Source organism: Furipterus horrens, unplaced genomic scaffold (genome assembly GCF_987537825.1).
Source record: "Furipterus horrens unplaced genomic scaffold, mFurHor1.1.pri manual_scaffold_5, whole genome shotgun sequence".
NCBI lineage: Eukaryota > Metazoa > Chordata > Mammalia > Chiroptera > Furipteridae > Furipterus > Furipterus horrens.
In genome coordinates, this window is record NW_028327175.1 from 183,621,134 (window position 1) to 183,645,494 (window position 24,361).

The 24,361-nt window shown below is 43.4% G+C and overlaps 1 protein-coding gene across 1 annotated transcript; it reads left to right on the top strand.

The window, feature by feature from the left end:
- Positions 1-3,058: 3,058 nt before the first annotated feature.
- LOC150010595 (glutathione S-transferase omega-2-like) lies at positions 3,059-20,645 on the top strand. Its single transcript, XM_090278554.1, has 6 exons — positions 3,059-4,192; positions 4,434-4,542; positions 6,262-6,484; positions 10,825-10,926; positions 18,182-18,288; positions 19,685-20,645. The coding sequence occupies exons 1-6, from the start codon at positions 4,159-4,161 to the stop codon at positions 19,842-19,844; spliced, it is 735 nt and encodes a 244-aa protein (XP_090134680.1). The 5' UTR covers positions 3,059-4,158; the 3' UTR covers positions 19,845-20,645.
- The last annotated feature ends 3,716 nt before the right edge of the window (positions 20,646-24,361 follow it).

Genomic DNA, 24,361 nt, shown 5'->3' on the forward strand with positions numbered 1-24,361 from the left:
ATCCACTTCATATCTCATTGGGCTTCTCACTAATTTTTATCATCACATCACCTCCATGAGAAGGTAGGTCGTAGAGCACCATTTCTTTTTACAGATGGTTCAACTAAGGTCCCAAGGTTAAGGTGAGGCCTTAAAATGCTGGCACAAATATCTGGAGAACACACCCAGCACCCTGTTCTTACTTATCCGAATTAAGGGGCGTGCTGTCGACCCACCGCCCCAAGTAGTCTGGTTTCCTGTATAATTAGGAGCTCCTGTATGAGCACCAATAATCACCTAAGGCTCACCACTCCATTTGTGACTGAATAAGAAGGTCTGGGGTGGACTGAGTGGTCCACATTTGAAATGAGCTTCCTGCCCCCTCTCGCCCCCGCGTGGTGATGCAGATGCTCTGGGGGCCACGCCCTGAGACGCAACTGACAATGGTTGACTTCACAAACGCCCCGGCCGCCCACCCTCGGCCACCGGTGCCCAGGCTCCGGCCGGACCCATCTTTGCCACCGTTGGCCTGCCCCGCCCTTCTACGTGCAGGTCGGCTGGGGCGGACTTCAGTCGGATGTGGACCCGGGCGCTGAAGTGCCACGGTCCTGTTCACAGTCACCCGCGGGGAATCAGGACTTCGGTACTCAGGATCCCGTAACGCGGCCGCCCTTTGGGTCAGCTCGGCACTGATTGGCTGGAGCCATGCCAAGGGCTCTTAGGATTGGCCGGAGCTCTGGGCATTTGGTGGGTAGGCTCGCGTTCTAGGAGGCGGTTTCCACTGTCGTTTTACATCCGGTTCCTGGGGACGTCTCACCTGTCACCGCCACCAGGTTGTTTGGTTCGGCCAGTTTTGCAGTTGAAGGGAACGGGGATTTAAGGTCAATTCTCGATTTTGGGATTTTCCATGAATTTCGGGGCCCAAAATAGGATTGCCAAGGTTTTATGTTGCCTAATACTTTTAAAAGAAAGCCCAGCTAGTTATCTTCATAAAGTTTCATCAAAGAATTTAACATAAAAAAAAAAAAGTACAAGGGCTATATAATCCAAGAAGAAAGAACAGGTCTTTAAAGTGAATACCTTTAACTTGAAGAGGAAAAAAACCTCATTAAATTGTTTATTTTTCTGATTTGCCTGGAGACTGGTAAAGACGACCCCAAATCACGAATTCTCCTCCCTGCATTGGGCACCACTACTTCAGCTACATTATAGGGCACCGCAGCAGGGTCCCAGGGGATGTCTTTGTGAGGACTATAGTCCTCCCTGCTGCATTCTAATAATAATGAAAATAATAGCTAATGTTGAATGCTTTCTAGGTAAGAGATGAATGCTAGGTACTAAGCATTTTTCATCCAGTATCTGAATGAATCTTCCCCAGACCACCTGATGATGTAGTGGTACTATTAACTCCAAAAGAATGGGAACCTTAGGGCATAGAAAGTCGCTATGATTTGCCCAAGGTCACCCAGCTGGTAAATTTGAATCCATCCTGAACTTTTACTCATTTAGACCACTCTTGAGATAAGAGCTTATGTATACTTCTGCCCCAGTTTCTTTTTATTTATCAGCTCCTAGCATTTGGAGAGGTTAAACCAGGAGAGCATAGTAAGCACCATTTTGACAAACCACTATTATACCTGGGATTTAACAGGAAGTGTTGCTATCCTTTTCCTCACTCAGTCTCTTTTATTTGATTTTACAAATGTTTGGTTTGGCTGACTTTAAGATCTTGAAATTCTGCCCTTTTTTTTCCATTCTAATTGTATTGTATTGGCAGCCGTCCGTCTCGAGAGACGATGGTGTAGCTTCTTAAGAGTCTATCTGCACCGCCGAGAATGGCTGTGCAGTCCGACTCAGGAGTGACACGGTATCTGTCTCCTCCCGTGTTGAATCGACATCTTGTGATGACGCTGGAGTGTCCTCTCCAGTGAAGCTGAAGCTACAGAGCCTGGGCAGGGTGGTATGGAGGGTCTGCTGTTGCCCATGCAGCAGACCCCCCCTCTCTTCGCAGCTGAAGGGTCCAAGGGAAAGACGGAATCAATACAGCTTGGCTTCAGGTGCGCCGCAGGAGTTGCCGGTGTTGACTACAACGTCAAACCGCCTTAGGGACTCCGGCTCCGGATTTTCTGTCGGGGTTTACTCCCTTAGCCTTTCCCCTGAAGAGGTATGCCGCAAGGCAGCGGAGGTTTTTTGGAGTCAGAGTTTTCCTTCTCTGATGTGCCCTGACTGGAAGATCGAACCAGCGACACTTAGCTCGCAGGCCGACGCTCAATCCACTGAGCCAAACCAGCCAGGGCCACCATTCTAATTAACTACATAGAAATGTTTAAAAGAAAAAATTTTTTGATCCCTTAAGCTGTAAAAAGATACAGGGAAAGGAAAGCAGAACCAAGTACTTAAAAAAGAAAGTCTCCTTTTGATTCTGCTTTCCCCGGTGGAAAGATGGAGTTTCTCCTCTGACAACTTTATTTGGCAATAATTTTTATTTTATATGTCCCAGATTTGTGGGTGGTGGGATGGGAAGGGAGTTTGATGAAGGTGGTCAAAAAACACAAACTTTCAGTTATAAAGTAAGTCCTGGGGGAGGTAATACACAAGATGATGACAGTTAACACTACTGTATGGTGTATTTGAAATTTGCTAAGAGAATAGATCCTAAAAGCTCTCATCATGAGGAAAAAATATTTTTGTAACTGTATAAACTGATTCTGATAATCATTTCACAGTATATGTGTGTCAAGTCATTATGTGGTGTATATTGAACTCATATAGAGCTGTATGTCAATTATATCTCAAAACTGAAAGAAAAAAAAAGTCCCAAAGACATTAGAACATAGAATTCCCTTTGGTCCTAACTTCCTGGAAACAAGTCCCTGATTCTAAGTCCATTTGAAAATAGAGCCTTTTTTCTGACTTATCTCACTCTTTGAACTCGGTGAACAACATCTGAACACCCAGTAATCTTTCATGTAAATTCAGCAGGCTTAATTTATATTAAGAGTAATGTCCTCCAGTTTCTGCCACTACCAGAGATAAGTATGGGAAAAATTTTTTAAAAAACTGAAAAATGCAAACTCCACTTCTTAAAACAGAGACTCATTTAAATAGAGTGAGAAAATTATTTCCATGGTGGCATTGTTTTCCTAGAAGGCTTAAGTTATTATTACTCATGAGTGAAAATCCCACATTTTCAAATAGATCCGATTATATTTCAGGTAACTGAAAACCAATTTGGAGCAGGTTTAATATAGTCTTGTTACCATTTGTTTCTTGCTTGAGTGAGTCAGTATAACAGAGGTGTAAACATGATATAATAACATAGAAGGACAATTTGCAAAGAGAATTTCAAAGAGGTACCTACTGGGTCTTAAAAAGGAAGTAGGGATAAGCTCAAAGGTCATAATGAAAATCTTTCCAGGGAAACCAGTGCTCAGCGGTAAGATTAAAAACCACATTACTGAAATGTAGCCTGCAGCATGCAACCCCTATTTAACTGGCATTTAACTGTTAACTGGTGAAATAAATATTCTGAGTTGAATTCTAATTCTAATATGCTTGGCAAAGCTGAATTGCAGTGCATTTCATTTTTATGAATACAAAATTGGAATGAACTGTGCTATTTAAAATGTGTTCTTATTCACTAGTATTAGTCATTAATTCTGAGCTCTTGCTATACTGAGGATGGCCTGCATGACTTCATCCATTATTCAAAGCCCATCAAGAAGGTACTATTTGTATTCTCATTTTACAGGTGAAGAAGATGAAGGTCAATGAGGTGAGAGACAGCTTGTCTAAGTGCCAAAGCCAGGGTTTGAATATAGTGCTAAGTGAGAACCTTGACATATCACTTCCCTTCAGCGGAACAATTGTTTGCATCCCTTTGCCTATTCTCTAACTACACCACCTGTTAAAAAGCAGGGGGTACTTTTCAGGTGTTTTGTTTGTTTTGTTTTACCCACTGATACGTTGGCTTCCAGACTTGGGGTGAGGTCTCCAGATTAAGTTATCCTACCCAGCCCGTGTCCCAAAGCAGTTACCCTCTGCCCCACCAGAACCTAGTCATTCAAAAACTGAATTTGGGCAGGAGGGGCGCGCATAGCTGTTCTTGGAGCCCGCTGCGGCGCCGAGCCCCAGTGGTGTGGCTGAGGGCGTTGGGCGCTGCGCAGACACCTGGAAACCATGGCTGAGGATGCGAGGAGGGCCCTGGGGAAAGGTGAGTCTCCTCGACAGCGGTCCACGGGATGGAGACACCAGGCCTTGGGCCCTAGACTAGCTCGGTGGTGGTGGTGGTGGGGCGGGGCGGCTTGAAGGGTTCCTCCGCACAAAAGCGACATGCAAAAGTCCTTTCTGGGACTCCGGAGTGGGAGCGTGTGCAGCCCTCTTGGGGTCTCAGTGTAGCGAGTGACCCCTTTCCCACTGGGCTAATCTGCCTCTTGGCACCCCCCCCCCCGCAGGAAGTGACCCCCCAGGGCCGGTTTCAGAGGGCCTGATCAGAATCTACAGCATGAGGTTCTGTCCTTATGCTCACAGGACGCGCTTGATCCTCTGTGCCAAAGGCATCAGGTGAGAAATGGAAGGTCAGCACCTTACAGGCACCAGGGGATGTTTAAAATCTGGAGCTTCCTATCCCTTTTTCCCGAGGTAGAGTCAATAAATGGTTAGCAAAGGGCAGGTTCTTTAGCGGGCGGTCCTGAAATGCAGAGTGTGTCTGTGCAGGAAACTTAGGACAACTCAGAGTAAACTGAATGATGGCTCTGGTAAGCTGGTTCCCCCAGTAACACCGATGAAAGAAGGGCACAGCAAACGCTACCCAGGCCTGCGCTGACTGCAGCTCCCCTACACCCTGAAGATCAACTCAGTTCTGTCTTCATTGTGTCTACAGTGCATATTTTTATCTCTCTTTCCTCCACCACTTTCCCCCCAAATGTAAGTTGTTGAGGGTATGGACTTTGTCTTTTTTATTCCTGTTCTAGAGATAGCCTGGCATGTAGTAGTTGCTTAAAAACGTTTATTTTTTTAAAAAATGAAAGTACAAATAGTTCCAGAGAATGAAATAGAAGGAACTGCTATCAAGAGATGCTTTGAAGGTTCTGACATCCCTGAGGAAATGGGTACATATCTTCCCAGGAGGAATTTTGCAAGACTAAGTCCTACAGGCCTGGATTTGGAAGGCAGAGCACCTTTGCTGGAATGGAGACGGCATCATGCAACTGGCCTCTAAGCTGCAATAAAATGTTGAGAATGTGTTATTCCAGGCTTTTGACTCTTGTCTCAGAGTCCATAGTTAGGGGATGACTTCAGAGTTTCAGATTCGTGTCAGAGAAATGCAGACTAATATAGAGACATTTTAAATAAAATTATGGAATCCTACTTTGTTTGGTATAGTATATGATATATACTTCCAGATTCTTCCCTCTTTCCCAATTCTAACTGGCCCTATTGTTATTTTGTGTATTTGAAATAACAATAGCCTGATGGTTTGCTCGTAGTGACAAGTTGGCAGTTTATGAACTAATGTATAGCAGCATCCTTGGCCTCTGCCCATTAGCTGGCATCTGAATCCCCTCTCCCTCAGTTGCCATATGCCCCTGGGAATGGGGCAAGGTTACTTCCAGTTGAGAACCACTGCTTTACGGTTTAAGACAATCTCCTGGACTGAGCAAAGAATATTCTCATTTGTTTCCTTCTATACATATTTATTTATTAGATCCTTACAATGATGTCAAGACATGAGTGTATTTCTCATCCCCATTTTACAATTGAGGACAATGAGCACAGAGAGGTTAAGGAATTCAGCCAAGGGTACAAGCTAGGCTGTCCAGACCCCACAGAGTCTGATGTCAGAATTTGTGCTTGTAACTGCTAACATCTGCCATCTTTTTTTGTGACCTGTTAATAGCAGATTTGTATTTTCAAGCTTTAAAATGTATGAAACTCTATAGTGTGGTGGTTAAGAATGGTGAGCTCTGAGTCAGACTCTTGGGCTCCACTCTTGCCTTTGCTTTTTCCTAGTGGTGATGTTGGGCAGAAGATTTAATCTCCTGGAGTTGGGAATCACAAAGGGCAAATGAGACAAGACAGAGAAAGCATTTAACACATCTTTCTGTAGGAATAAAGACAATGACGTTTTTATATAGTTTTCTCTGTAAAAGACCTACTACACTTGAAGAAATGTACAGCATATTAAAATTTTATGAATTAATTACTTCTGCTTTCAAAATGAGTGTCTGCTTGTGTAAGCTTCTCATTTTTGTTGTCTTGTATTTCCGTTTGCTTTTTAAGACATGAAGTTATCAACATTAACCCGAGAAACAAGCCTGACTGGTACTATACAAAGCACCCTTTTGGCCAAATTCCTGTCCTGGAAAACAGCAAATGTCAGCTGATCTATGAATCTGTGATTGGTTGTGAGTACCTGGATGATGCTTATCCCGGAAGGAAGCTGTATCCACTTGACCCTTATGAGCGAGCTCGCCAAAAGATGTTATTGGAGCTGTTCTATAAGGTATGTTCATTTTTTTAAAAAACCAGTCAGAGTACTACATGTGGATTAGGAGAATGATTTATATGCAATTATAGTAGAGCTATCACGCCTGATATTAAAAATTAAAGGCTTCACAATAAACATATGAAAAGATGCTCAACATCACTAATCATCAGAGAAATGCAAATTAAAACCACAATGAGATACCATCTCACACCTGTCATAATGGGTATCATCAATAAATCGCCAAACAAGTGCTGGCAAGGATGTGGAGAAAGGGGAACCCTAGCGCACCGTTGGTGGGAATGCAGATTGGTGTAGCCACTGTGGAAAGCAGTATGGAGATACCTCAAAAAATTAAAAATGGTTGAGACTTCCGGCCAAGATGGAGGCCTAGACTGACACTCTCCATCTCCCTCCACAACTAAGAAGGAATACAACTACCACAAAACCAGGAATAACCAGAAGTTCCAGAAAATAAAGCTACATGGAAGTCCAACATATGAAGTTATAAAGAAGTACTGCTTATCTGGATGGGTAGGAGGGGTGAAGTCAGAGCAGGGAGGTCAAGCTATGCTGGCGGTGGCAGTTGTGGTGATGGCAGCAGGACAGCGGTAAGCACAGACACTTGTATTTAAGGGGAGGTAAGAAGTGCCCGGGAAGCACCCCTGACTGCAGGCCAGACCTGTCAGCTTGCGATTCCAATGCCAGGGAAGGCAGAACCCCACTGCCTCAGACTGTGAAGGCTGGAGGGCGTGGGGATGGAGGAGGAGGCTCCCGGTCTCTCAGTGGAGAGTGAGTGGTAAGAATCCATCTTGGAACCCCATCCCCACACAAAATGCCACAGCATGGTGAGAAGGGTTGCCCGGTAGTGATGAGTGCATGGGCTCCTCCCCCTATAGCATAGGAGGTGTGACAGCCCTGCCCAGGAAGCGAAGGTAAATAAAAAACTGTGAGGTTGGCAGTGATCATGATAGAGATCCCATGCAGCTGACCAGATAGCAAATATCTGATCTAAAGATCAGCAGATAGGAAATCTTTCTGAGGCATAGTTCAGAGCTTTGGTTATAAGAATGTTTACAGACTTGACAGCAGATCTTAAACAAGTTGGGGAAGGAATGAAGCCTAGTCCTGCTGAAATGAAAGAAAACACATATGAAACAAGTGGTGAGGGAAAGAAAACCAGGGGTCAAATCAACAAATTGGAACATAGGGAAGGAACAAACAGTCAACCAATGCAGAAAGAGGAAACAAAAAGTGAGGAAAATGAGGAGAGGCTCAGAAACCTATGGGACAGCTATCAGCGGGCCAACATCTGAATCACAGAGTTGCCAGAAGGTAAAGAAGAACAACTAGAAATTGAAAAATTATGTGAAAAAATAATGAAGCAGTACTTCCATAACTCGGGGAAGGAAATAGACTTACAGGTCCAGGAAGCACAGACAGTTCCAAAAAACTGGACCCAGGGAGAACCACACCAAGATGCATTATAATCAAAATTCAAAAATTAAGGATAAAGAGAGAATCTTAAAAGCAGCAAGAGAGAAGAAGAGAGTTATGTACAAAGGGGTCCCAATAAGACTATCAGCTGATTTCTCAGAAGAAACTCTACAGGCAAGAAGGGACTGGGAAGAAATATTCAAAGTAATGAAAAGTAAAACCTACAACCACGATTACTCTATCCAGTGAAGCTGTCATTCAGAATAGAAGGGCAGAGAAGGTGCTTCCAGGACAAAGTAAAACTGAAGGAGTTTATCAGATCCAAACCACTGTTATATGAAATGCTAAAAGGACTTGTTTAGGAGAAAGAGGATCAAAACTATGAACATTAAAATGAAAACTGTATCACAACAACCAACAACAGAAGCTAGGGAACTGAAGCAAAGACAAACTAAGTAGGTAATGAGAGTAGAAAAGAATTATAGGTATGGGGAACATATTGGAGGGAGGTCAGCTGGGAGGGGGAAGGGGGGAAAGAGAGGGGGATGGTACAGGAATTAAGAAGCATAGTAGGAGGAAGCAGAGTAGAAAGAAAGATGTTGATAAGAACTATATGCACAACCAATGGGCATGGACTAAGGGGGGAGGACAGCTGGAGAGAGGGGCGTCACTGGGTGGAGGGGAACAAAGGGAAAAGAAATTGGGACAACTGTAACAGGATAATCAATTAAGCAAAGTAAAAAAAAAATTAAAAATGGATCTGCTTTTTGACCCAGCTATCCCACTTCTGGGAATATATCCAAAGGAACCCAAAACACTAATTTGAGAGAACATAAGCACCCCTATGTTCATTGCAGCATTATTTACAATCGCCAAGGTTTGGAAGCAGCCCAAGTGTCCATCAATAGATGAGCGGATAAAACAACTATAGGATATTTACCCAATGGAATTTTACTTGGCCATAAGCAGGAAGAAAATTTTACCCTTTGCAACAATATGGATATACCTGGGGAACATTATGTTAAGTGAAATAAGCCAGTCACAGTAAGACAAATGCCATATGATTTCCCTCATATGTGGAATCTAATGGACGAACTGAACTAACAAGCAAAACAGAGACAATCTCATAGATTGAGAGCAAATGACAGCTAGTGGGGGGAGGTTAGGGAGTGGAGGGATTGAGCAAAAAGGAAGAAGAACTCATGGATGTGGACAACAGTGTGATGATTGCTAGTGGGGGGGGTATAAGGGGACTAAATAATAATAGAGAAAAATACAATAAAGATTAAGTCTTAAAAGTAAACATTTCTCCAAAGAATATATACAAGTGAGGTCTTGAAAAGATATTCAACATCATTAATTAGGGAAATGCCAATCAAAATTATAAGATACCACTTCATATTCACTAAAATATCTAAAATCAATAAGAGAAACAATAACAAATATTGGCAAAAGATGTGGAGAAACTGGAACCCTCATACACTGCTGGTGGGAATGTGAAATAATGCAGTCACTTTGGAAAAGAGTCTGAAAGTTCCTTAGAATGTTAAAAACAGTGTTATCAGATGACCCAGCAATTCCAACTCCTAGGTGTACATCCAAGAGAAATACAAATATATGTCCATAAAAAATGCATATACCAATGTTCATAGCAGCATTATTAATAACAGACAAAATGTGGAAACAACTCAAATGTCCATCAACTGACAAGTGGATATATAAAACGGGAGTATATCCATACAAGAATATTATTTGGCAATAAAAAGTAATGAAGCACTGATCCATGTTGCAATGTGTACAGACCTTGAAAACATTGTGCTAAGTGAAAGAAGCCAGCCACAAAAGACCACATATGGTATCATTCCACACATGTGAAATGCGCAGAACAGATGACTCTGTGGAAAAAGAAAATATATTAGTGGTAGCCTAGAGATGGGGTTTGGGAAGAAAGGAAGAGATGGGAGGGGTAATGGGGAATGACTACTAATGGTTATGAGGTTTCTTTTGGGGGGTGATGTAAATGTTATAAAATTTATTGTGGTAATGGTTGTGTAAATCTGTGAATACACTAAAATCCCATTAAATTGTGCACCTTAAATGGGTAAGCTGAATGGTATGTAGATTATATTTCAATAAAACTCTTTAAAATAAAATAAAAATTAAAAGCTTCCCTGATAGGTGCTGTGCCATTTGAACTAGCAGTCTCAAGAGGTATGATTATGGCATAGTTATGACTGTGTGATTTAAGATAGGAATATTGAAAGAGCTGAAAACTGATGATGCTTTAAAGGGAATATTTCTAAGGTTTCAAGTACAAAAATATTGGGGTATAAAGACATTAATGTATGGATGGGGATTGCTCTTTATGCAGAGCAAGAATGCCAACTGTCCGGGAAATGTGCAGAAAAGAGAAAAAGGGGTACCTGCTGATAACAGGAAAAAATGACAGAGAAAATTTTAATATAGTTCTCTTTAAAATAAGATAAAAATATCTGACATATATTGAGCACTTATGATGTGCCAAGCACTCTCCTTCCTACCTTATAGTGTTTAACTCATGTAACCTTTACAACTGCTCTTTTACCCTTTAAGGTGGGTACTTTTACTGTATCCATTTTTCAGATGAGAACACTGAGGCTTAGAGAGGTGAGGTGCCTGCCTAAGATTGTACAGAATGGAAATTGCTGATCAAGTAGGAAGCACTTGAGATCCCTTTTTAAAAGCACCTTGTCTTACCAGGGTGCTATGACGCATGGATTCCAAGAACCACGTAGACACCCCTCGGAGGGAGCTGGGGAACCTGGGTGTGGTTGTTGGCCTGTTCAGCTGCAGTGACAAAGCTTTGGCTGTATATTTTGACAGAGCAGGAACATGGAGTTCCCTCGGACTTCTCCACTAAGAAACCTGTGTCCTCTGATTAGGTCCCATATTTGACCAAGGAGTGTCTGGTAGCACTGAGATGCGGGAAAGAATGCAGTGATCTGAAGCTAGCCCTTTGTGAGGAATTCTGCAACCTTGAAGAGGTACAAAAAGGGTCCCCTCTCCTGTTTATATAAAATGGAAGAAGAGATGTAGGGTCACTAACTTGGTCACCCTGATACTCTCTGCTTTCACAGACTTATTCTTTCTGCCCACCTTTGATAAGTTTAGCTACTAGTTACCTGATTTTAACTTGTAGGTGCTTGCTCTCTACTACCCCATTCTGGAATTATTCTTGAAACCTGGAAAGGGAGTCAGGGAGGGCATATGATGAATTTCTTCCTTTCTCAGAGTCACCATATACCTTAAGTATCTCTGCATGGCTTCTGTAGCTTTGGCCACTAAGGTCAAGGTCTATATTGATTAGGGATTGTGTTCGGCTGCTAATAAAAGGGACCTAACTGCTGTGAATTTATCTTACAAGTGTTCGTTATTTCACAAAAGCCAGAGGTAGGGGCAGTTCAGGTCTATTTTGATGGCTTCTTCATGTAGTTACCAGGGACTCAGACTCCTTCACTCTCTTCTCTTTCATCTTTAGTGCAAGTCTTTTATCCTCAAAATAACAAGATAGCTGTTGGAACTTCAGCCATCACACCCAAGTTTCAGAAAGAAGAACAGAAAGGAAAAAAAATAGCAAAAGTCCATGCTCCTTTAAAAGGCTTTCCCAGGAGTCCTACCCAATGACTACTTACATCTCATTGGCCTTTTATACTATTTTCTGTATTTCAATTTTTTTTAAAATAATGAGAATGTATTTCTCTATTACATGTGTATTTTTAAACTTCTATTATCATTTATTTTATGCTGAGTTTACTTCTGGGCCATAAGCTTTTGTTTCTTCAGTGTCTTCTGTGCAACCTCCTCTTCTGGTTTAGGAACAATCTGCTCTTTTTCAGTGGGATCTTCTCAGGGAGGTAGAGAGAGCTTGTGTGGGTTAATCCACCCAGGAGCTCTGTAGGTTCTGGGCCATGTCATGGGAGCTTTGTTCACCTGGATGTGCTCAGTGACCAGAGAATGTGCATCCCTTAAGCTCAGCATTATCCCCTGCATTTTAAAGCACGTGCAGCAAAAATGGAGCACTCTTTTTGAGCCAGGACCCTGTGTCCAGCCCCACTGTTTAGCCTGGGCACACCCACCAACTCCACCATTGTAATGGCAGAGTGGCACATATTGCTTCTGTGAAGTGACAGCCTTCAGACACTTGGTGGTTTTTCAAATATGCGTAACCTCGATGGCCTGGTCAGTTTTGTGAGTGTTCTTAAAGTGGACACAAAGATTTGAATCTCTTGATTTGCATGATTTTGTGGGGTTTTCTGGGTCAAGTGAATAGTAAACCATTTTTAGATGTCACCTCAAGCTGCTTATGGGAAGACCATATGTGTAATTTTTTAAATGGAAAAAATGACAACTTTTCATTCTGCGTAATTTGTCATGTGTATTTTATTTATCCAGTACCTTTTACCATTATGAATGATGCTGCAGGGAGCAGCAGCTGCTTTGCATGAGAAGTGTTTTCTCTGTTTTAGAAAATGTGCTTAGGTGGGAGTTCCAGGAATGGAATTTACCAGATCAAAGGACTGGAACACTTTACAGGCTGGAGCTGTATGTTGATACATCCTTCCCCAAAGACTTGTGCTGTTTACCCCCCACCAGCAGTATATGAAAATCCCTTTGCTCTATCCCCTTTTCAGTCTTGGCAAATTTCATTTAAAAATATGTTTTCCTGTTTTGGAGAGAAAGAGTAATTTCTCGTTGTTGATATAATGTGTATTTATTTGATTGCTAGTGAAGCGGGATATTTACCCCAAACTATGCCGTCTCTCAGTGGTCTTTTTGTGAAAATGGTCTGTTAGCCATTTGTCTGTCAAGGTCTTACTGATTTTCTTTGCTGATTGTAAAAGTTCCTTTTGAAGAATTTCTTATATATAAAGGATATTTGCCTGTTTTTCGCTTTTGTTGTCTTTTGTTATAACTTAATTTGGCTTATCTTTTTTGTACATACAGAAATGTAACATTAAAAATGCTGTGCCCTAAGTCCTTCCTGTTGTGATTTCTTCCACTGTTTTTATACACAGGAAGTCCTCTTCCCCCTTCAGAGATTTGATAAATATTCATTTATCTTTTCATCCACCATCCAACACTTTAAAGATATATGCCTTGTCAGGCACTGCACTACTAGCTCTGCTATACGCGCCCAGCCCCTGCCACCACTATCTTACAAATATATTTTGGCAAAAGAATTAAACCCATTAAAAGGATCCCAGGATAGAATTTTTGGGGGAGGTCCTTTAATCCCCAAATGTCAGTAAAATGCATTCTGAATCTTCTGAGGGGGTGTAGGCCCTAAGTGATGAACAGTAGGATGGGGCATGTTCTACCAGACTTAACATCCAAGGCTTCTTTCTAGAGGAGAAATGATTTTATCTGTGCTATTTGTTCTATACCCTTGGTTTGTTTTACAAGGACTTGGTCCATTGTCATTGGGTCAGCCTCAGCTGTATATCAGTGTAGCAAGGACCTGAAAGTCAAAATCTTGAGAATCTCCCCTTATCTTTTATGAACTCAAAAGACTTCTGTTTCTGGAGTATTTATTTTACTGTTGCTTTTGGATAAGGGCCTGAATTTCTGATTTATTGGCAGATGGCTTTGTGTCTTTTAGGGGAAGGGCAGAGGAGGTTCAGCTCCTTAAGAACTGTTTCCATCAAGGAAAACGGCTTTCTTCCTCCTGCAGCAAGGGCAGCAGGCCCGCTGTGAGCTACCACGCTGTCTGTCCTCGTTAGAGGCCGGGGGTTTCTTGGCAATAGTGTAAATGATGGTGGTGCAGGGCAGGCAATTATTGAAGCTGAATCCGAGAGTCTGGGACTGTAGACTGAAGCCTTTTAGAATGACTGGTTTGAGAAAGTCTGGGATTCTCTTCTCTTTGTGATCTTGCCTGCCCACGAAAACCTTACAGATTTCTTCCCACCTGGTGATCTTCCTGGGGGTGCCACCACGGACAGGGTGCCTCCTGTCAGTGCACCTCACCACTGATGGCCACAAGGGGGAGCCCAGCGCGCTTTTTTACTTCCACTTGCGCCCCAGAGTGACCCTCCTTTCCGTCCCCCTGGGGGAGCCCGAGAGGCTTTCGCAGAAGATGAGGGAACCTTCCTGCCAGGCTTTTCACCTTAAGGGGGTGTGGACAGTGTACCCTTGTCAAACCAGACGGTCCCATCTTCTTCCTTTGCATGCTCATTCTTTATCTTTTATCACATCCAAAAGCAAGGGACCCCCTCTGTGGTACCTTTTCAGTGAACTGAAGAACAAAAAATTTTAAAAATACATTTTCTATTATTCCAGAACATCAAATGGTTATCCCCTGAACTGAAGATGTGTTAACACTTTAGGGAAGCCCAAAGGCTAGAAGCCAGAGCCTCAGCCCCCTCCCCACAGGTGGCTTTGTGAGGATGGTCTGGGTCCTGGGAAGAGCAGCGTCTCTAAGCGAGCGCTTTTGCTTTGTTTGGTGATACCAAGGACAACAGCTCTGAAAGTGAGGGATTCCATTGTGAGAGAAGCTATTCAACAGTAAGAATGGCCAACATCAGGACAGGTGGCAGGCAGGTGACAGAAAGAACTCAAAATAGAGTTTTTAAAAATGACCTTGGTGCCCTGGCTGGGCAGCTCATTTGATTAGAGTGTTGATCTGATATACCAAGTTGTAGGTTTGATCCCCAGTCAGGGCATGTATGAGAAGCAACCAATGAATGTATAAATACATGAAACAGCAAATTGGTCTCTCTCTCTCTCTCTCCCTCCCTCTCTCTCTCTAAAATCATCCAATAAAAATAAAAACAAAAAGGACATTGGATATTAACATAACCGCTGCTAAGGGGGTCCAGGTATAGCAGCAGCAGCTTCCCATTCCCTTTCTGATGACAAAATATGTAGGAAAGATAAGACATTGGAAATAAAGACTGCTTCTTTATTTTACTTCTGACTACCCTGAAAGTTGTCAGGAGCTCTAACTGGCTGTAAGCAAGGGACTAGTTTAAACTGAGAACACAGAAGAACTATGTGAGTAACATTGCCTGAAGACCTCATCGATGGAAGAGAACAGGAAGGGAAGAATTTTGCTAAGCTCTCCCGCCCTGAGTATGTTGGCGTGTCTCACCTGCCTGTCAGTGAGGTGCTCCAGATAGAGGGTGGGAAAGAGTAGGAGGAAAAAGGGAGTTCTGACCAGTAAGCTGAGCTGGGCCAACCCTTGGCTGGAGAAGAGGAGAGGCTTTCAGAATCTGCTGAAGCTTTTTGCTGTTACTTACATTTAGAGAATAGCGAAGGATTCACAAGAGACTTGGGGAAGCTTCTGCGATTAGAGTCCTCATGCATCCTGTGTGTGAAGTTGGGTGACACCAGGATTGGCACTCGTCTGAGAATTAGGAGAAGGGTTATTTGGTCTTAGCTCTGGCAGAGGGTCCTTTAACTCCCTGGGGCTGAGTGTCCTTCTCTGAAAGTGAGAGTCTCTTATGCTTCCATGTGAGAGACAAGAATCAGCTTTCCAGTATGTGCTCCTCTCCACTGCAGCTACCAGAAAACTCAAGTCAGATCCAGTCTTTAAGGAACCCTGCAGGGCTCCTTGCTTGATACCCTGATACCGTTTTCCTTCCTTGTTTTGAGCTTCTGTCCTTTTATTTTCCCAGATCTTAGCCTTTTATTGTTTTTCATATTTAACATTTTATTGTACTCTTCTTTCACACTGCACCTCTAGTCTTCTGTGTGATGAACATGGTGTAAAAAAAATGGTAACATGGATGAGTCCGAGAGGCTCTTCCAGTATGGTTTCTGTGATTTCTAAGGGGAAAAGTTCTTTTGCATGTTTGGAAGTTACCAGGCTTGCATTTGCAGGGAGCTCTCCCATTCGGGGTCCTAAGATGTCGATAAACCTCTCAGGAGGCCTGGCCATTGTGTTCTCCTACATCACTGGGCTGTGTCTGTAAGGAGCTGGCACTCTGTGCTTGTGTATAGGAAGACAGATATTCTGTTGGGAGTTTCAGACTTGCCTTGTGAGAAATCTGCTGAAGAAATGTCTGTCTGAGGCAGGGCTCAAGAATTTGCAGCTGAATCAAGAACTCCAAGGATTTTGATATGAGTGGTCCCAAGTCACACTTGGATTTAAGGGACATGCCAGGGAATGTGTACATGTATTTGGGACATGGGGTAGGAGCTAGCAGAAGACAATTGATGCCTCTTCCCTTTCATCCATATGCTTATCTTCACTTTTCATTATACAAAGTACCTTGATAGGGCTTGAATTACTTTATGGCTGTTTATATAGAGATTGATCATATCTATAAGATCATATATATTTTAAAGGCAGGCTTCTAATCTGACTAGATGAAAAATGCTTTAAAAACATATACTAAATAAACATCAATCACTAAGTATTCATTTTCAAAATAGCTTATTACTTTACCAAGGGGCCTACCATGGGTTCCATTAAATGTCTACATATGATTTGTTTTGACAAGGATTTTCCCCAAAGCACAGCACCTCTGCTCTAGAAAGCAGGAGTTATACAGAAATTACAGAGTCGATCCCTGTAGATTTGGTTCTGATCGGTGCCATGAAAGCCAGTAATAAGCTGGAGGTATACATTTCAAAGTCAGTGATAAATGTTTGGGTAGTTATTACTTTTATTCCTGAATATAAAGAAGGCTTGAGCCTTTCTGGAATCCTTTGTTCCTTTATTCTGTAAGCCAGATCTTATTTATACTTGGCTGAAAATAGCCTCTGTTTTGAGTTTTCATGGGCAAGGTTCTGCTGTTTTTGGACCAGCCTGTTAGTTTGTTTGAGCAAAGTGATGCCACCTCACATTTTTTCAGACTTTCAGGACACCAGTCAGGGGGATTTTTCTGTCCTATACTAGGATATAATGAAGACATAGACTTCAGGGCCACAAGATTTGCTTTTTCCTCTGAGAAGGATTGTGGGATTTCATTGATCCTTTACATCAGGGGTGGATTTGCTTTCTATAGATGTAACCTTCCAGGTTTCTGTGCTTTGTCATCACAAGAGCTCATGTTCATTCATGCATGGTGGGCACTAACATTCCCACCATTTTGCAATGAGAAAACCGAGGCTTGGAAGAAGAGGTACATCAATTGCCCTGAGTTCCATGTTGAATTGGAGGTAGAGCCCAGGTGTGCTGGCTTCAGAACTTGCCTTCTTAACTACAGCCCTAGATACATCATTGAGTCAACAGCTGGCCAGAGTATGAAGAATTAAACCTGATTGATAAAGATAGGAATATGGAAAACTAGATTAAGAGTAAAGGAATCTAGATCTATAGCTATAGGGAAGTATTTAGTCAAGTATGAGTTATATGGGTCAAAGAGAGTCATCTGATTAATTTAACTAGGTAATTAACACCATACTTTTCTCTTTGGGAAGACTGGGCTGAACAATAATCTCTGCTAAGCACTTTTGTTTTTTGTTTTTTGTTTTGTCTTTGGCTATCTGTCTGCTAAGAGTTTGTTCTCTATCTGGGTGGCTGTCCCATGTGGGAATGAGAAATTTTATTTTAATGATGATGTTGAGCCCTGGCTGGGTGGCTAAATTGATTAAAGCATCATCCTGTATACCAAAAGGTTGTGGGTTTGATTCCTGGTCAGGGCACATACCCAGGTTGTGGATCCCATCCCTGGTCAGGGTGTGTATGGACAACAACTGATTGATGCTTCTCTCTCACATCAATGCATCTCTCCCTCTCTCTCTGTCTCTCTGTCTGTCTGTCTCTCTCAAATCAGTAATAAAAAAATATCCTTGGGTGAGGATTTAAAAAATGGTTGATAATGTTGAGTGGCCAACAAATGTGAAGGTCAAAGAGCTCAAATAAAAAAGAAAATATGATAGAAAGACAATGTTGGGATTAGATGATTACAGATAAAGTGGGTCCTGGAGAATGGGGGTCACAACTGTAATAAGTAGGCTTCCCACTGTGGCCCTCCTCTTTCCCAGTAGTGGGCGGCACTGGCCTGAGACAAGGCCACCCCTCTCCAGGAGCTGAGTTGCTCCAGGCTAAGAGGGAGGGGCTGGGCTTCCTCTGCTTGGGTAGTCCTTCCAAATTCTCCAAAAAGTGAGTATTACCCTAAGGGAAGTGGAGGAATCCTCAGGCAAAGGGAGGAAAGCACTCACCTAACAAATCAAAGGAGAAGCAAAGCCTAAGTTCACCATCTGTGGAAACTAATTTGATATTTGTATTTAGTGTCCATAACTATGCCAGCAGATCAGTAAATTAACTTGCTTTTGTTCTGTTTAAACTTTTAGATTCTTAGCTATCAGAACAGTGTCTTCTTTGGTGGACCCTGTATATCCATGATTGATTACCTCTTTTGGCCCTGGTTTGAGCGACTGGATGTATATGGAATAGCTGAGTAAGATATTCGACCACGTGGTCACAAATTCCTGGGGCTGGACTGGGTAACAGTGTTTGAAATGGTCTATGTGCCGTTTATCCTCCTTCGGACGTGTTTCATGATGCCTGTGAAATGAAATCAGGTTTTAAACTGTTTCCTTGTTCAAAATGCATCTGTGCTCTTCTGCCACTGTCTGTGGACCCAAACTTCCCCCTTTTTCTGCTAATAAGACCCCGCAGTGCTTCAGAGTCACTGTGCTCACCAGCCCATCCAGACTCAGGCCAGTGGTGGAAGCAGTTGGTGCGTCCAGTCACAGGGATTTGGTGACTTATCTGCAGCTCCCTCGGTGGCCCTGCACCTAGACCTGCTGAGTCCCACAGTGGACACCATACACTTTACTCACTTCTTAGTTCTGAGGAATCTTCCCTGGGTAGGAATATTTTTAAAAAATAAATGATTTTAAAAGCAATAGATGCTTGATGTTAAAATGAACAAATGAAATGGCCACCATGGAAAAGTAGGGATATTTAAAGTAGAAGAAATTGCCTGGGAGACTCAGGGGGCCGCGCAGGGGCCCTGGCAGAACACATGCTTTGTTGTCACAATGCTAAGAGCACAATGGCTAGCACCTGCTCTAATCCCAGCCAGTCACATAGTGGGTGCTGGACAATTCTAGCCTTTGGGAATCTGGTCCTGCCCAGCCAGAGCTGCATCTGCGCCCTTATAATGCACAGGCTTGACTCTACCCAGGAGCCCTCTGCATGCCCCACTTTGGCTGTCTCGGAGTGAAGATCAGAGTTAACATATTTAGATATTTTAAACTCTGTCTCAACATAAACATCGTGAAAACCTGTCTCCTCTGGGGACAGAGTACTGAACTACAGATAACCCTCACCTCTGCTTCAGGATTTCCCACTAACCAGTTGTACTATTTTGAGCAAGTCCCTTGCCATATTCTAGACCTAAACTCAGCTTCATTATTTCAAAGTTTGATGATTGTTTTTCTCATTAAAAAAAATGTTTGGAATGACTAGTTTTTGTTTTTTTCAAACCCACTAAAGTAAAATACGAGAATGATAGAAGAATGTCTCTTTCAGAGGGTTGTCGTTTTGTTGGTAAAGAGTGAGGTACAGGCACCTTAGTTCTCTAAAGCAATCCGCCCACAAATATTTTCACTGTATTGTTAAAATCAATAGTAACTTACACAATTCAAAAGCACAGGTATTCCAAAAATAAGATTTTCCTTTAGTAAGTGATCATGCTCAGTTGATAATAAGGTAACTAAGATAACTTTATTGTCCTAAGAAACCCATTGTTTTGTATCTTGTAAATCTAAAAAGTAAAAAGTGACGTGTGCCATTTGTCCTGCCGCCTCTCCCCTCAGGTGAGCTAACACTTCTTTCTTGTCCCGCAGCTGCGTGAACCACACCCCGTTACTTCAGCTCTGGATAGCAGCTATGAAGCAGGACCCTGCAGTATGCGCTCTTCTCATAGACAAGAACATTTTCCTGGGCTTCTTGAATCTCTATTTTCAAAACCACCCTGATGCCTTTGACTACGGGCTTAGTTGCTGAGCCTTACCACCCAGAATTCTCAAGCATGTTGTGATTCTGTATCAGGAATTGTTTGGGTGGATCAATCAATCTCTGTTCATTTTCTTAGACGTTCCCAATAAACAAGGGGACAGAAAAGGTATTCTTTCTGATAATCACTTGTATGACTCTTCTAACCCATAGCTTCTAAGGATTGTTTAGAAATCTAGTACCCAATGCTAATGTCGAAGTACATTTTAGGAGCCTGTGTGCCTCTTGGCCCCTTGGCCTTTGGCCCAGTTTGTTTTCCAGATTATTGATGCTGGTGTTGAGGTTCAAGGCCTACCCATCATTGACATTTGTCATTATGGACTGGCATCCTCCACAACCTCCCTGGTGGGAGGAAAGCTAGAGAGGAAAAGGAAGAAGAAAACACTCCGAGTTCAAATTCTCTCTACTTGGCAAATGAAAGCTATAGTCCACGTGAGTGTGCATGAATATCATTCTCATTCAGACTTTGGCTGTGGGCCTGGGAGACACCAAGGGTCTTATGACTGAAAGAATTCTAAAGCAGGAAATGCAACACCCGTTATCACCCTGGACAAATGACGTCAGAATTTTGCCGGTGCTGTCAGAACTCAGGATGGATCACAAAATGTTCTCTAGCCGACATCCTGCCTTAAAAAAAATACACATGTCCCAAACCCAGTTAGAGGCAAAGGTCACTCTGTTGAGTCTGCGTCACACACTTTCAATTTATCATAACAAATGCCTCTGGTTGCCTGTTGTGTACCAAGCCCTGGGACATCTGTGTGACAGAGATGACAGAGATGACAGAGATGACAAAGATGACAAAGACACAGGAGTTCCTGATCCCTCCACTCATTTTGGTTGCAGTCTTAGACCTAGTGTTTTGGAGTTGCAGTCTTTCTGTGGGGAAGCTTGTCTCAGCTTGATATGGCCCCTCTGCTGGCTCTGACCACAGGAGGTGTCCAAGAGCCTATAAGAACGGGCTGGTGTGTTGGCGGGTGCCCCAGGAATGAGGCAGGCCTCTCCAATGCCATTTAGTCTCATTGTCTAGGAATAAGCCTGTGATCCTTTTAGCTTTGTTCACGCCTAATCTTTGCTCCGCCTCTAGCCAGGCTGAGAGGCCAGGCAGCAACAGGAGTGATGTTCTGAACTGTTGTGTTCACAGAGGCGCTATTTGCTGCTCCTGCCTCTGACTCAGCCCAACCCAACCCTATTTCCCCCCATGTCTCAGCCTGGCCTGGCCATCTGCTGCCTCTGGGTGGATTTTGACTCATGTAAATAGTTACCAGTGTGACTCCATGCCAGCTGGACAGAAGCAAGCCTGCTTGGTCAGGTGGCCTGGTCTGCCATAGCAGGCGCCGTGTGACAGGGGCCTTCTGCTGTGCCATCTGCTCAGGATGGGGCACCATGTTGCCATGGCGCCCAAGCCAAGCAGAGTGAGGCCTGTGAGTCACATTTCCCTGGGATCTTTGCCTGGCTTCTGTGGCCTCTCCTAGGACGAAGGGGCCGATCAGTCTTTGCAGGTATAAATCCTGTGTGCTGGTGAGTGTTCAGCATGGGACCAAAATTGCTGTCAGCACAACAGATAATGACATGCCTCTGACGGCCAAAACCAAAGACGTTTTCTTTTGGGGCTCCACATACTAATTTAGAAAGCTTGAAGAACCAGGAAATAAAGCATGGGGACAGTGCTTGTGGGAGAGGTTGCAGGCTGGCCACCCACAGCCCAGCTTGGGAGTTGAGTGCCTTCCCGCCAACCATGCTCTGCTTTTTGCCAGTCACCTGCTCTGCCTTCCACCCATCACTTTTTCTTTCTCATTTTTTTTTTTTTTTTTAATGCCACCCACAGAAGAATCTGGGTTGTCAATCTCTGGATGAAACTAGGAGTTAGCCTGGAGGAAAGAGGAAATTAAATAATGCTCCATGAGGAGCTTTTTAAAATACCAGTTTTATTGGGGGCTGGGGGTGGTAGTGGCTGCAATAATATATCAGGGTGATAAAAAAATACAGTGAGATAGAATAGGAGGCATTTCATCATCCCCTGTCTCAGCGATAACCACTTTTAATAATTAGTGTATATGTTTAAAAAAGCATGTTAAATTTAAGGAATTAAAGTTCACCCAAGGACAGCATTTGAAAGGGCCTCATTGTATAGATGATATTAACATCTGAATCCATGAACACAGGAGGTTGTGTAGAGCTCCCTTCCTTAGGAGTTCTACACTGGAGCCATCTGGACTGAGTCCAGTTACACCCTGACATACATGGTGGTGGGGGGTGGCTGTGGGGGCGGGGGGTGATGGTACTATATATGACTTGAAATTCCCTCAGCTCTCAATTTCTCTGATCTCAGACAACAGAGTGGCTGTGAGTGTTTGAGTGGATTAACTCTAAAGGATCAGGTATGAGCCAGAAAGTTCCCTTCAGGGCTGCAGGGTCTGCCTGCCTGCTGCCACCTAGCTCCTTGAAGGTTTATCGGGGGTGGGGTGGGGCAGAGGGTTTCTCCCTTGAATCACCCCCCACTTCAGGCTCTGCCCAATCCACATTTCCTTTATCAAAGGCAATGACCTTGAGGGAGGGGGACTGTGTGACTCTGCCTCAACAACCAAGCTTGACTCCTCTGTGGTTTATGTTCCATTTGTTATCTAAATAAAGTCTTTGCAAAAAAACAAATACCCAGCCTAAGGGGGTTCTCAGTGACTGGTCTCCAGCTCCAGCCTCACAGAGCACCGCCTACCCAGGAGGCCCATTTCCCAGTCATTTTCATTTGTGACTCCTTGAAAGGCTGGATATGCGGTCTTCTCAAATATTTTTCTCACTTGCCAGAGCTCTGGAGCCTTTGCAAATGCTGTTTCCTTCACTCTCTAATCTTCCTCATCAGAGCAGCCTTTGGTTTTGGGTTTCTTTTTTTTTTTTTTTTGACTAGCTTTTTGTCTTGCAAAGTTCAGATCAAAATTCTTTGTGCAAAGAGGTGATGTACTATAGTGAATAAGAACAGGGCTGTGCGCTCAGATATACCAGGTTCAAATCCTACCTGTGTTATTCAATTTTGTGAGTAATTTACTTAACCAATCTAAGCCTCAGGGTTTTTTTTTTTTTTTTTTTTTTTAAGTCTATAAAATGGGATCAGTGAGTGACTATTTCAGAGGATTGTGGAGAAATCATGGGGCCAACCATGTAAGGGCTTAGCACCTGCTGGGAAAACGCTCAGTGAATGGCAGGCAACTCTATTGCCATGACAAGGCTTCTGCAAATGAACCGACTTGAACTCTGTGCTCATTCTTCCATCACCTGGGAATAAAGTGTCCTACATTATACATAGGTTGATTCATGGTTTGGAGCTGTTTTCTGGTTGTTTTATGTGTCCAGATTTAATCTCAAATGACCCATGAGCCCTTGGAAGCTGGGACATTTATCCCTCTCCACTCCCCATAGGGTGAATCCTGAAGTTCTGCCAGGTTGTTGACGATGGTAAACTCAGAACCCTTCCCCATGTTATGGAGGAGTACTCAGGACATCCCTTCTCTGCCCTCTTGGAGAGCATTAACTCCTTTGGAGGGCTAAAGTGTGAGGGATTTGAAAAGCCCACAGGTCTGCCAGCTATCAGGCAGCTGTGTGGACACACAAGTGACCCAGGACCGTGCTGCTCTTGGAAAGAACAATTACACACGTGCTCCAGGCAAGAACTGTGGGATAGTGTGCCCTGTCATTTCCTCCCAAGGATCCACCAGGACCAAGACTCACTCACCTTGCAGATGGCCAGGGTCCCCAGCCTCCCTCCAGAGGGCATTGTTGAAGAACAGCAGTCAGCGCCCTGGCTGGGAGCCAGCTCCAACAAGCCATTAGTAGGTTTGTGAGGCGGAGGAGGACAAAGCAATTGTGAGGAAGGTTCTGACGGTGCTTGCCCACCCATGGGAGCCCCTCTCCCAGCAGGACAGGACTAGGGGGCTGGGAAGAGAGGAGGATGGGTATCTGTTAGCAGGAGCAACCTTTGCAAAACCTGGACTATTTGGGTTATGCTCAGGGGTTTAGAAAAACACTCAAAGGATGTGTATGTGTATGTGTGTGTGTTTCTATGCATTTCTGCCATATGGGGAAGATACCAGGATGCATAATGAGGAACTCTGTAAATGGTAAGAGTAGTAGGTATTTTTAAAATTCCATCCTACACTAAGTGGTAATTGGCCATTCATGACTGGGAGCTCCCTCGAGGCAGGAATAGTGTTTCTCTTGAACTTTGTTTTCCTAGCACCTGGCACAGTGCCTGGCTCATAGTAGCCACTCAAGTGTTTTGAGAATAAGCAAATACATGACTGGACAAATGATGGAATGAATGGATATAGAGATGACCCCAAACCCTGGACCCCTTCCAGAGAGCTCATTGTGAGGCAGCTGTCATAGCTCTTTACCCACCTTGCCCATCTGAGAAGTGGAGATGTCCTACTTGGTACTCTCGCTCTGTCTGTTGTTGCTATGGCAATTGCCAGTCTAGGCAGTCTAGGATCTGGCTGTTCTCCTACAAGGGACTA

Coding starts and splice junctions, on each gene's coding strand:
- LOC150010595 (XM_090278554.1), top strand. CDS start 4,159: ATGGCTGAGGATGCGAGGAGGGCCCTGGGGAAAG. Junction 6,485..10,824: donor TATTGGAGCTGTTCTATAAG/GTATGTTCATTT, acceptor TCCTCTGATTAG/GTCCCATATTTGACCAAGGA. Junction 10,927..18,181: donor AATTCTGCAACCTTGAAGAG/GTACAAAAAGGG, acceptor TTAAACTTTTAG/ATTCTTAGCTATCAGAACAG.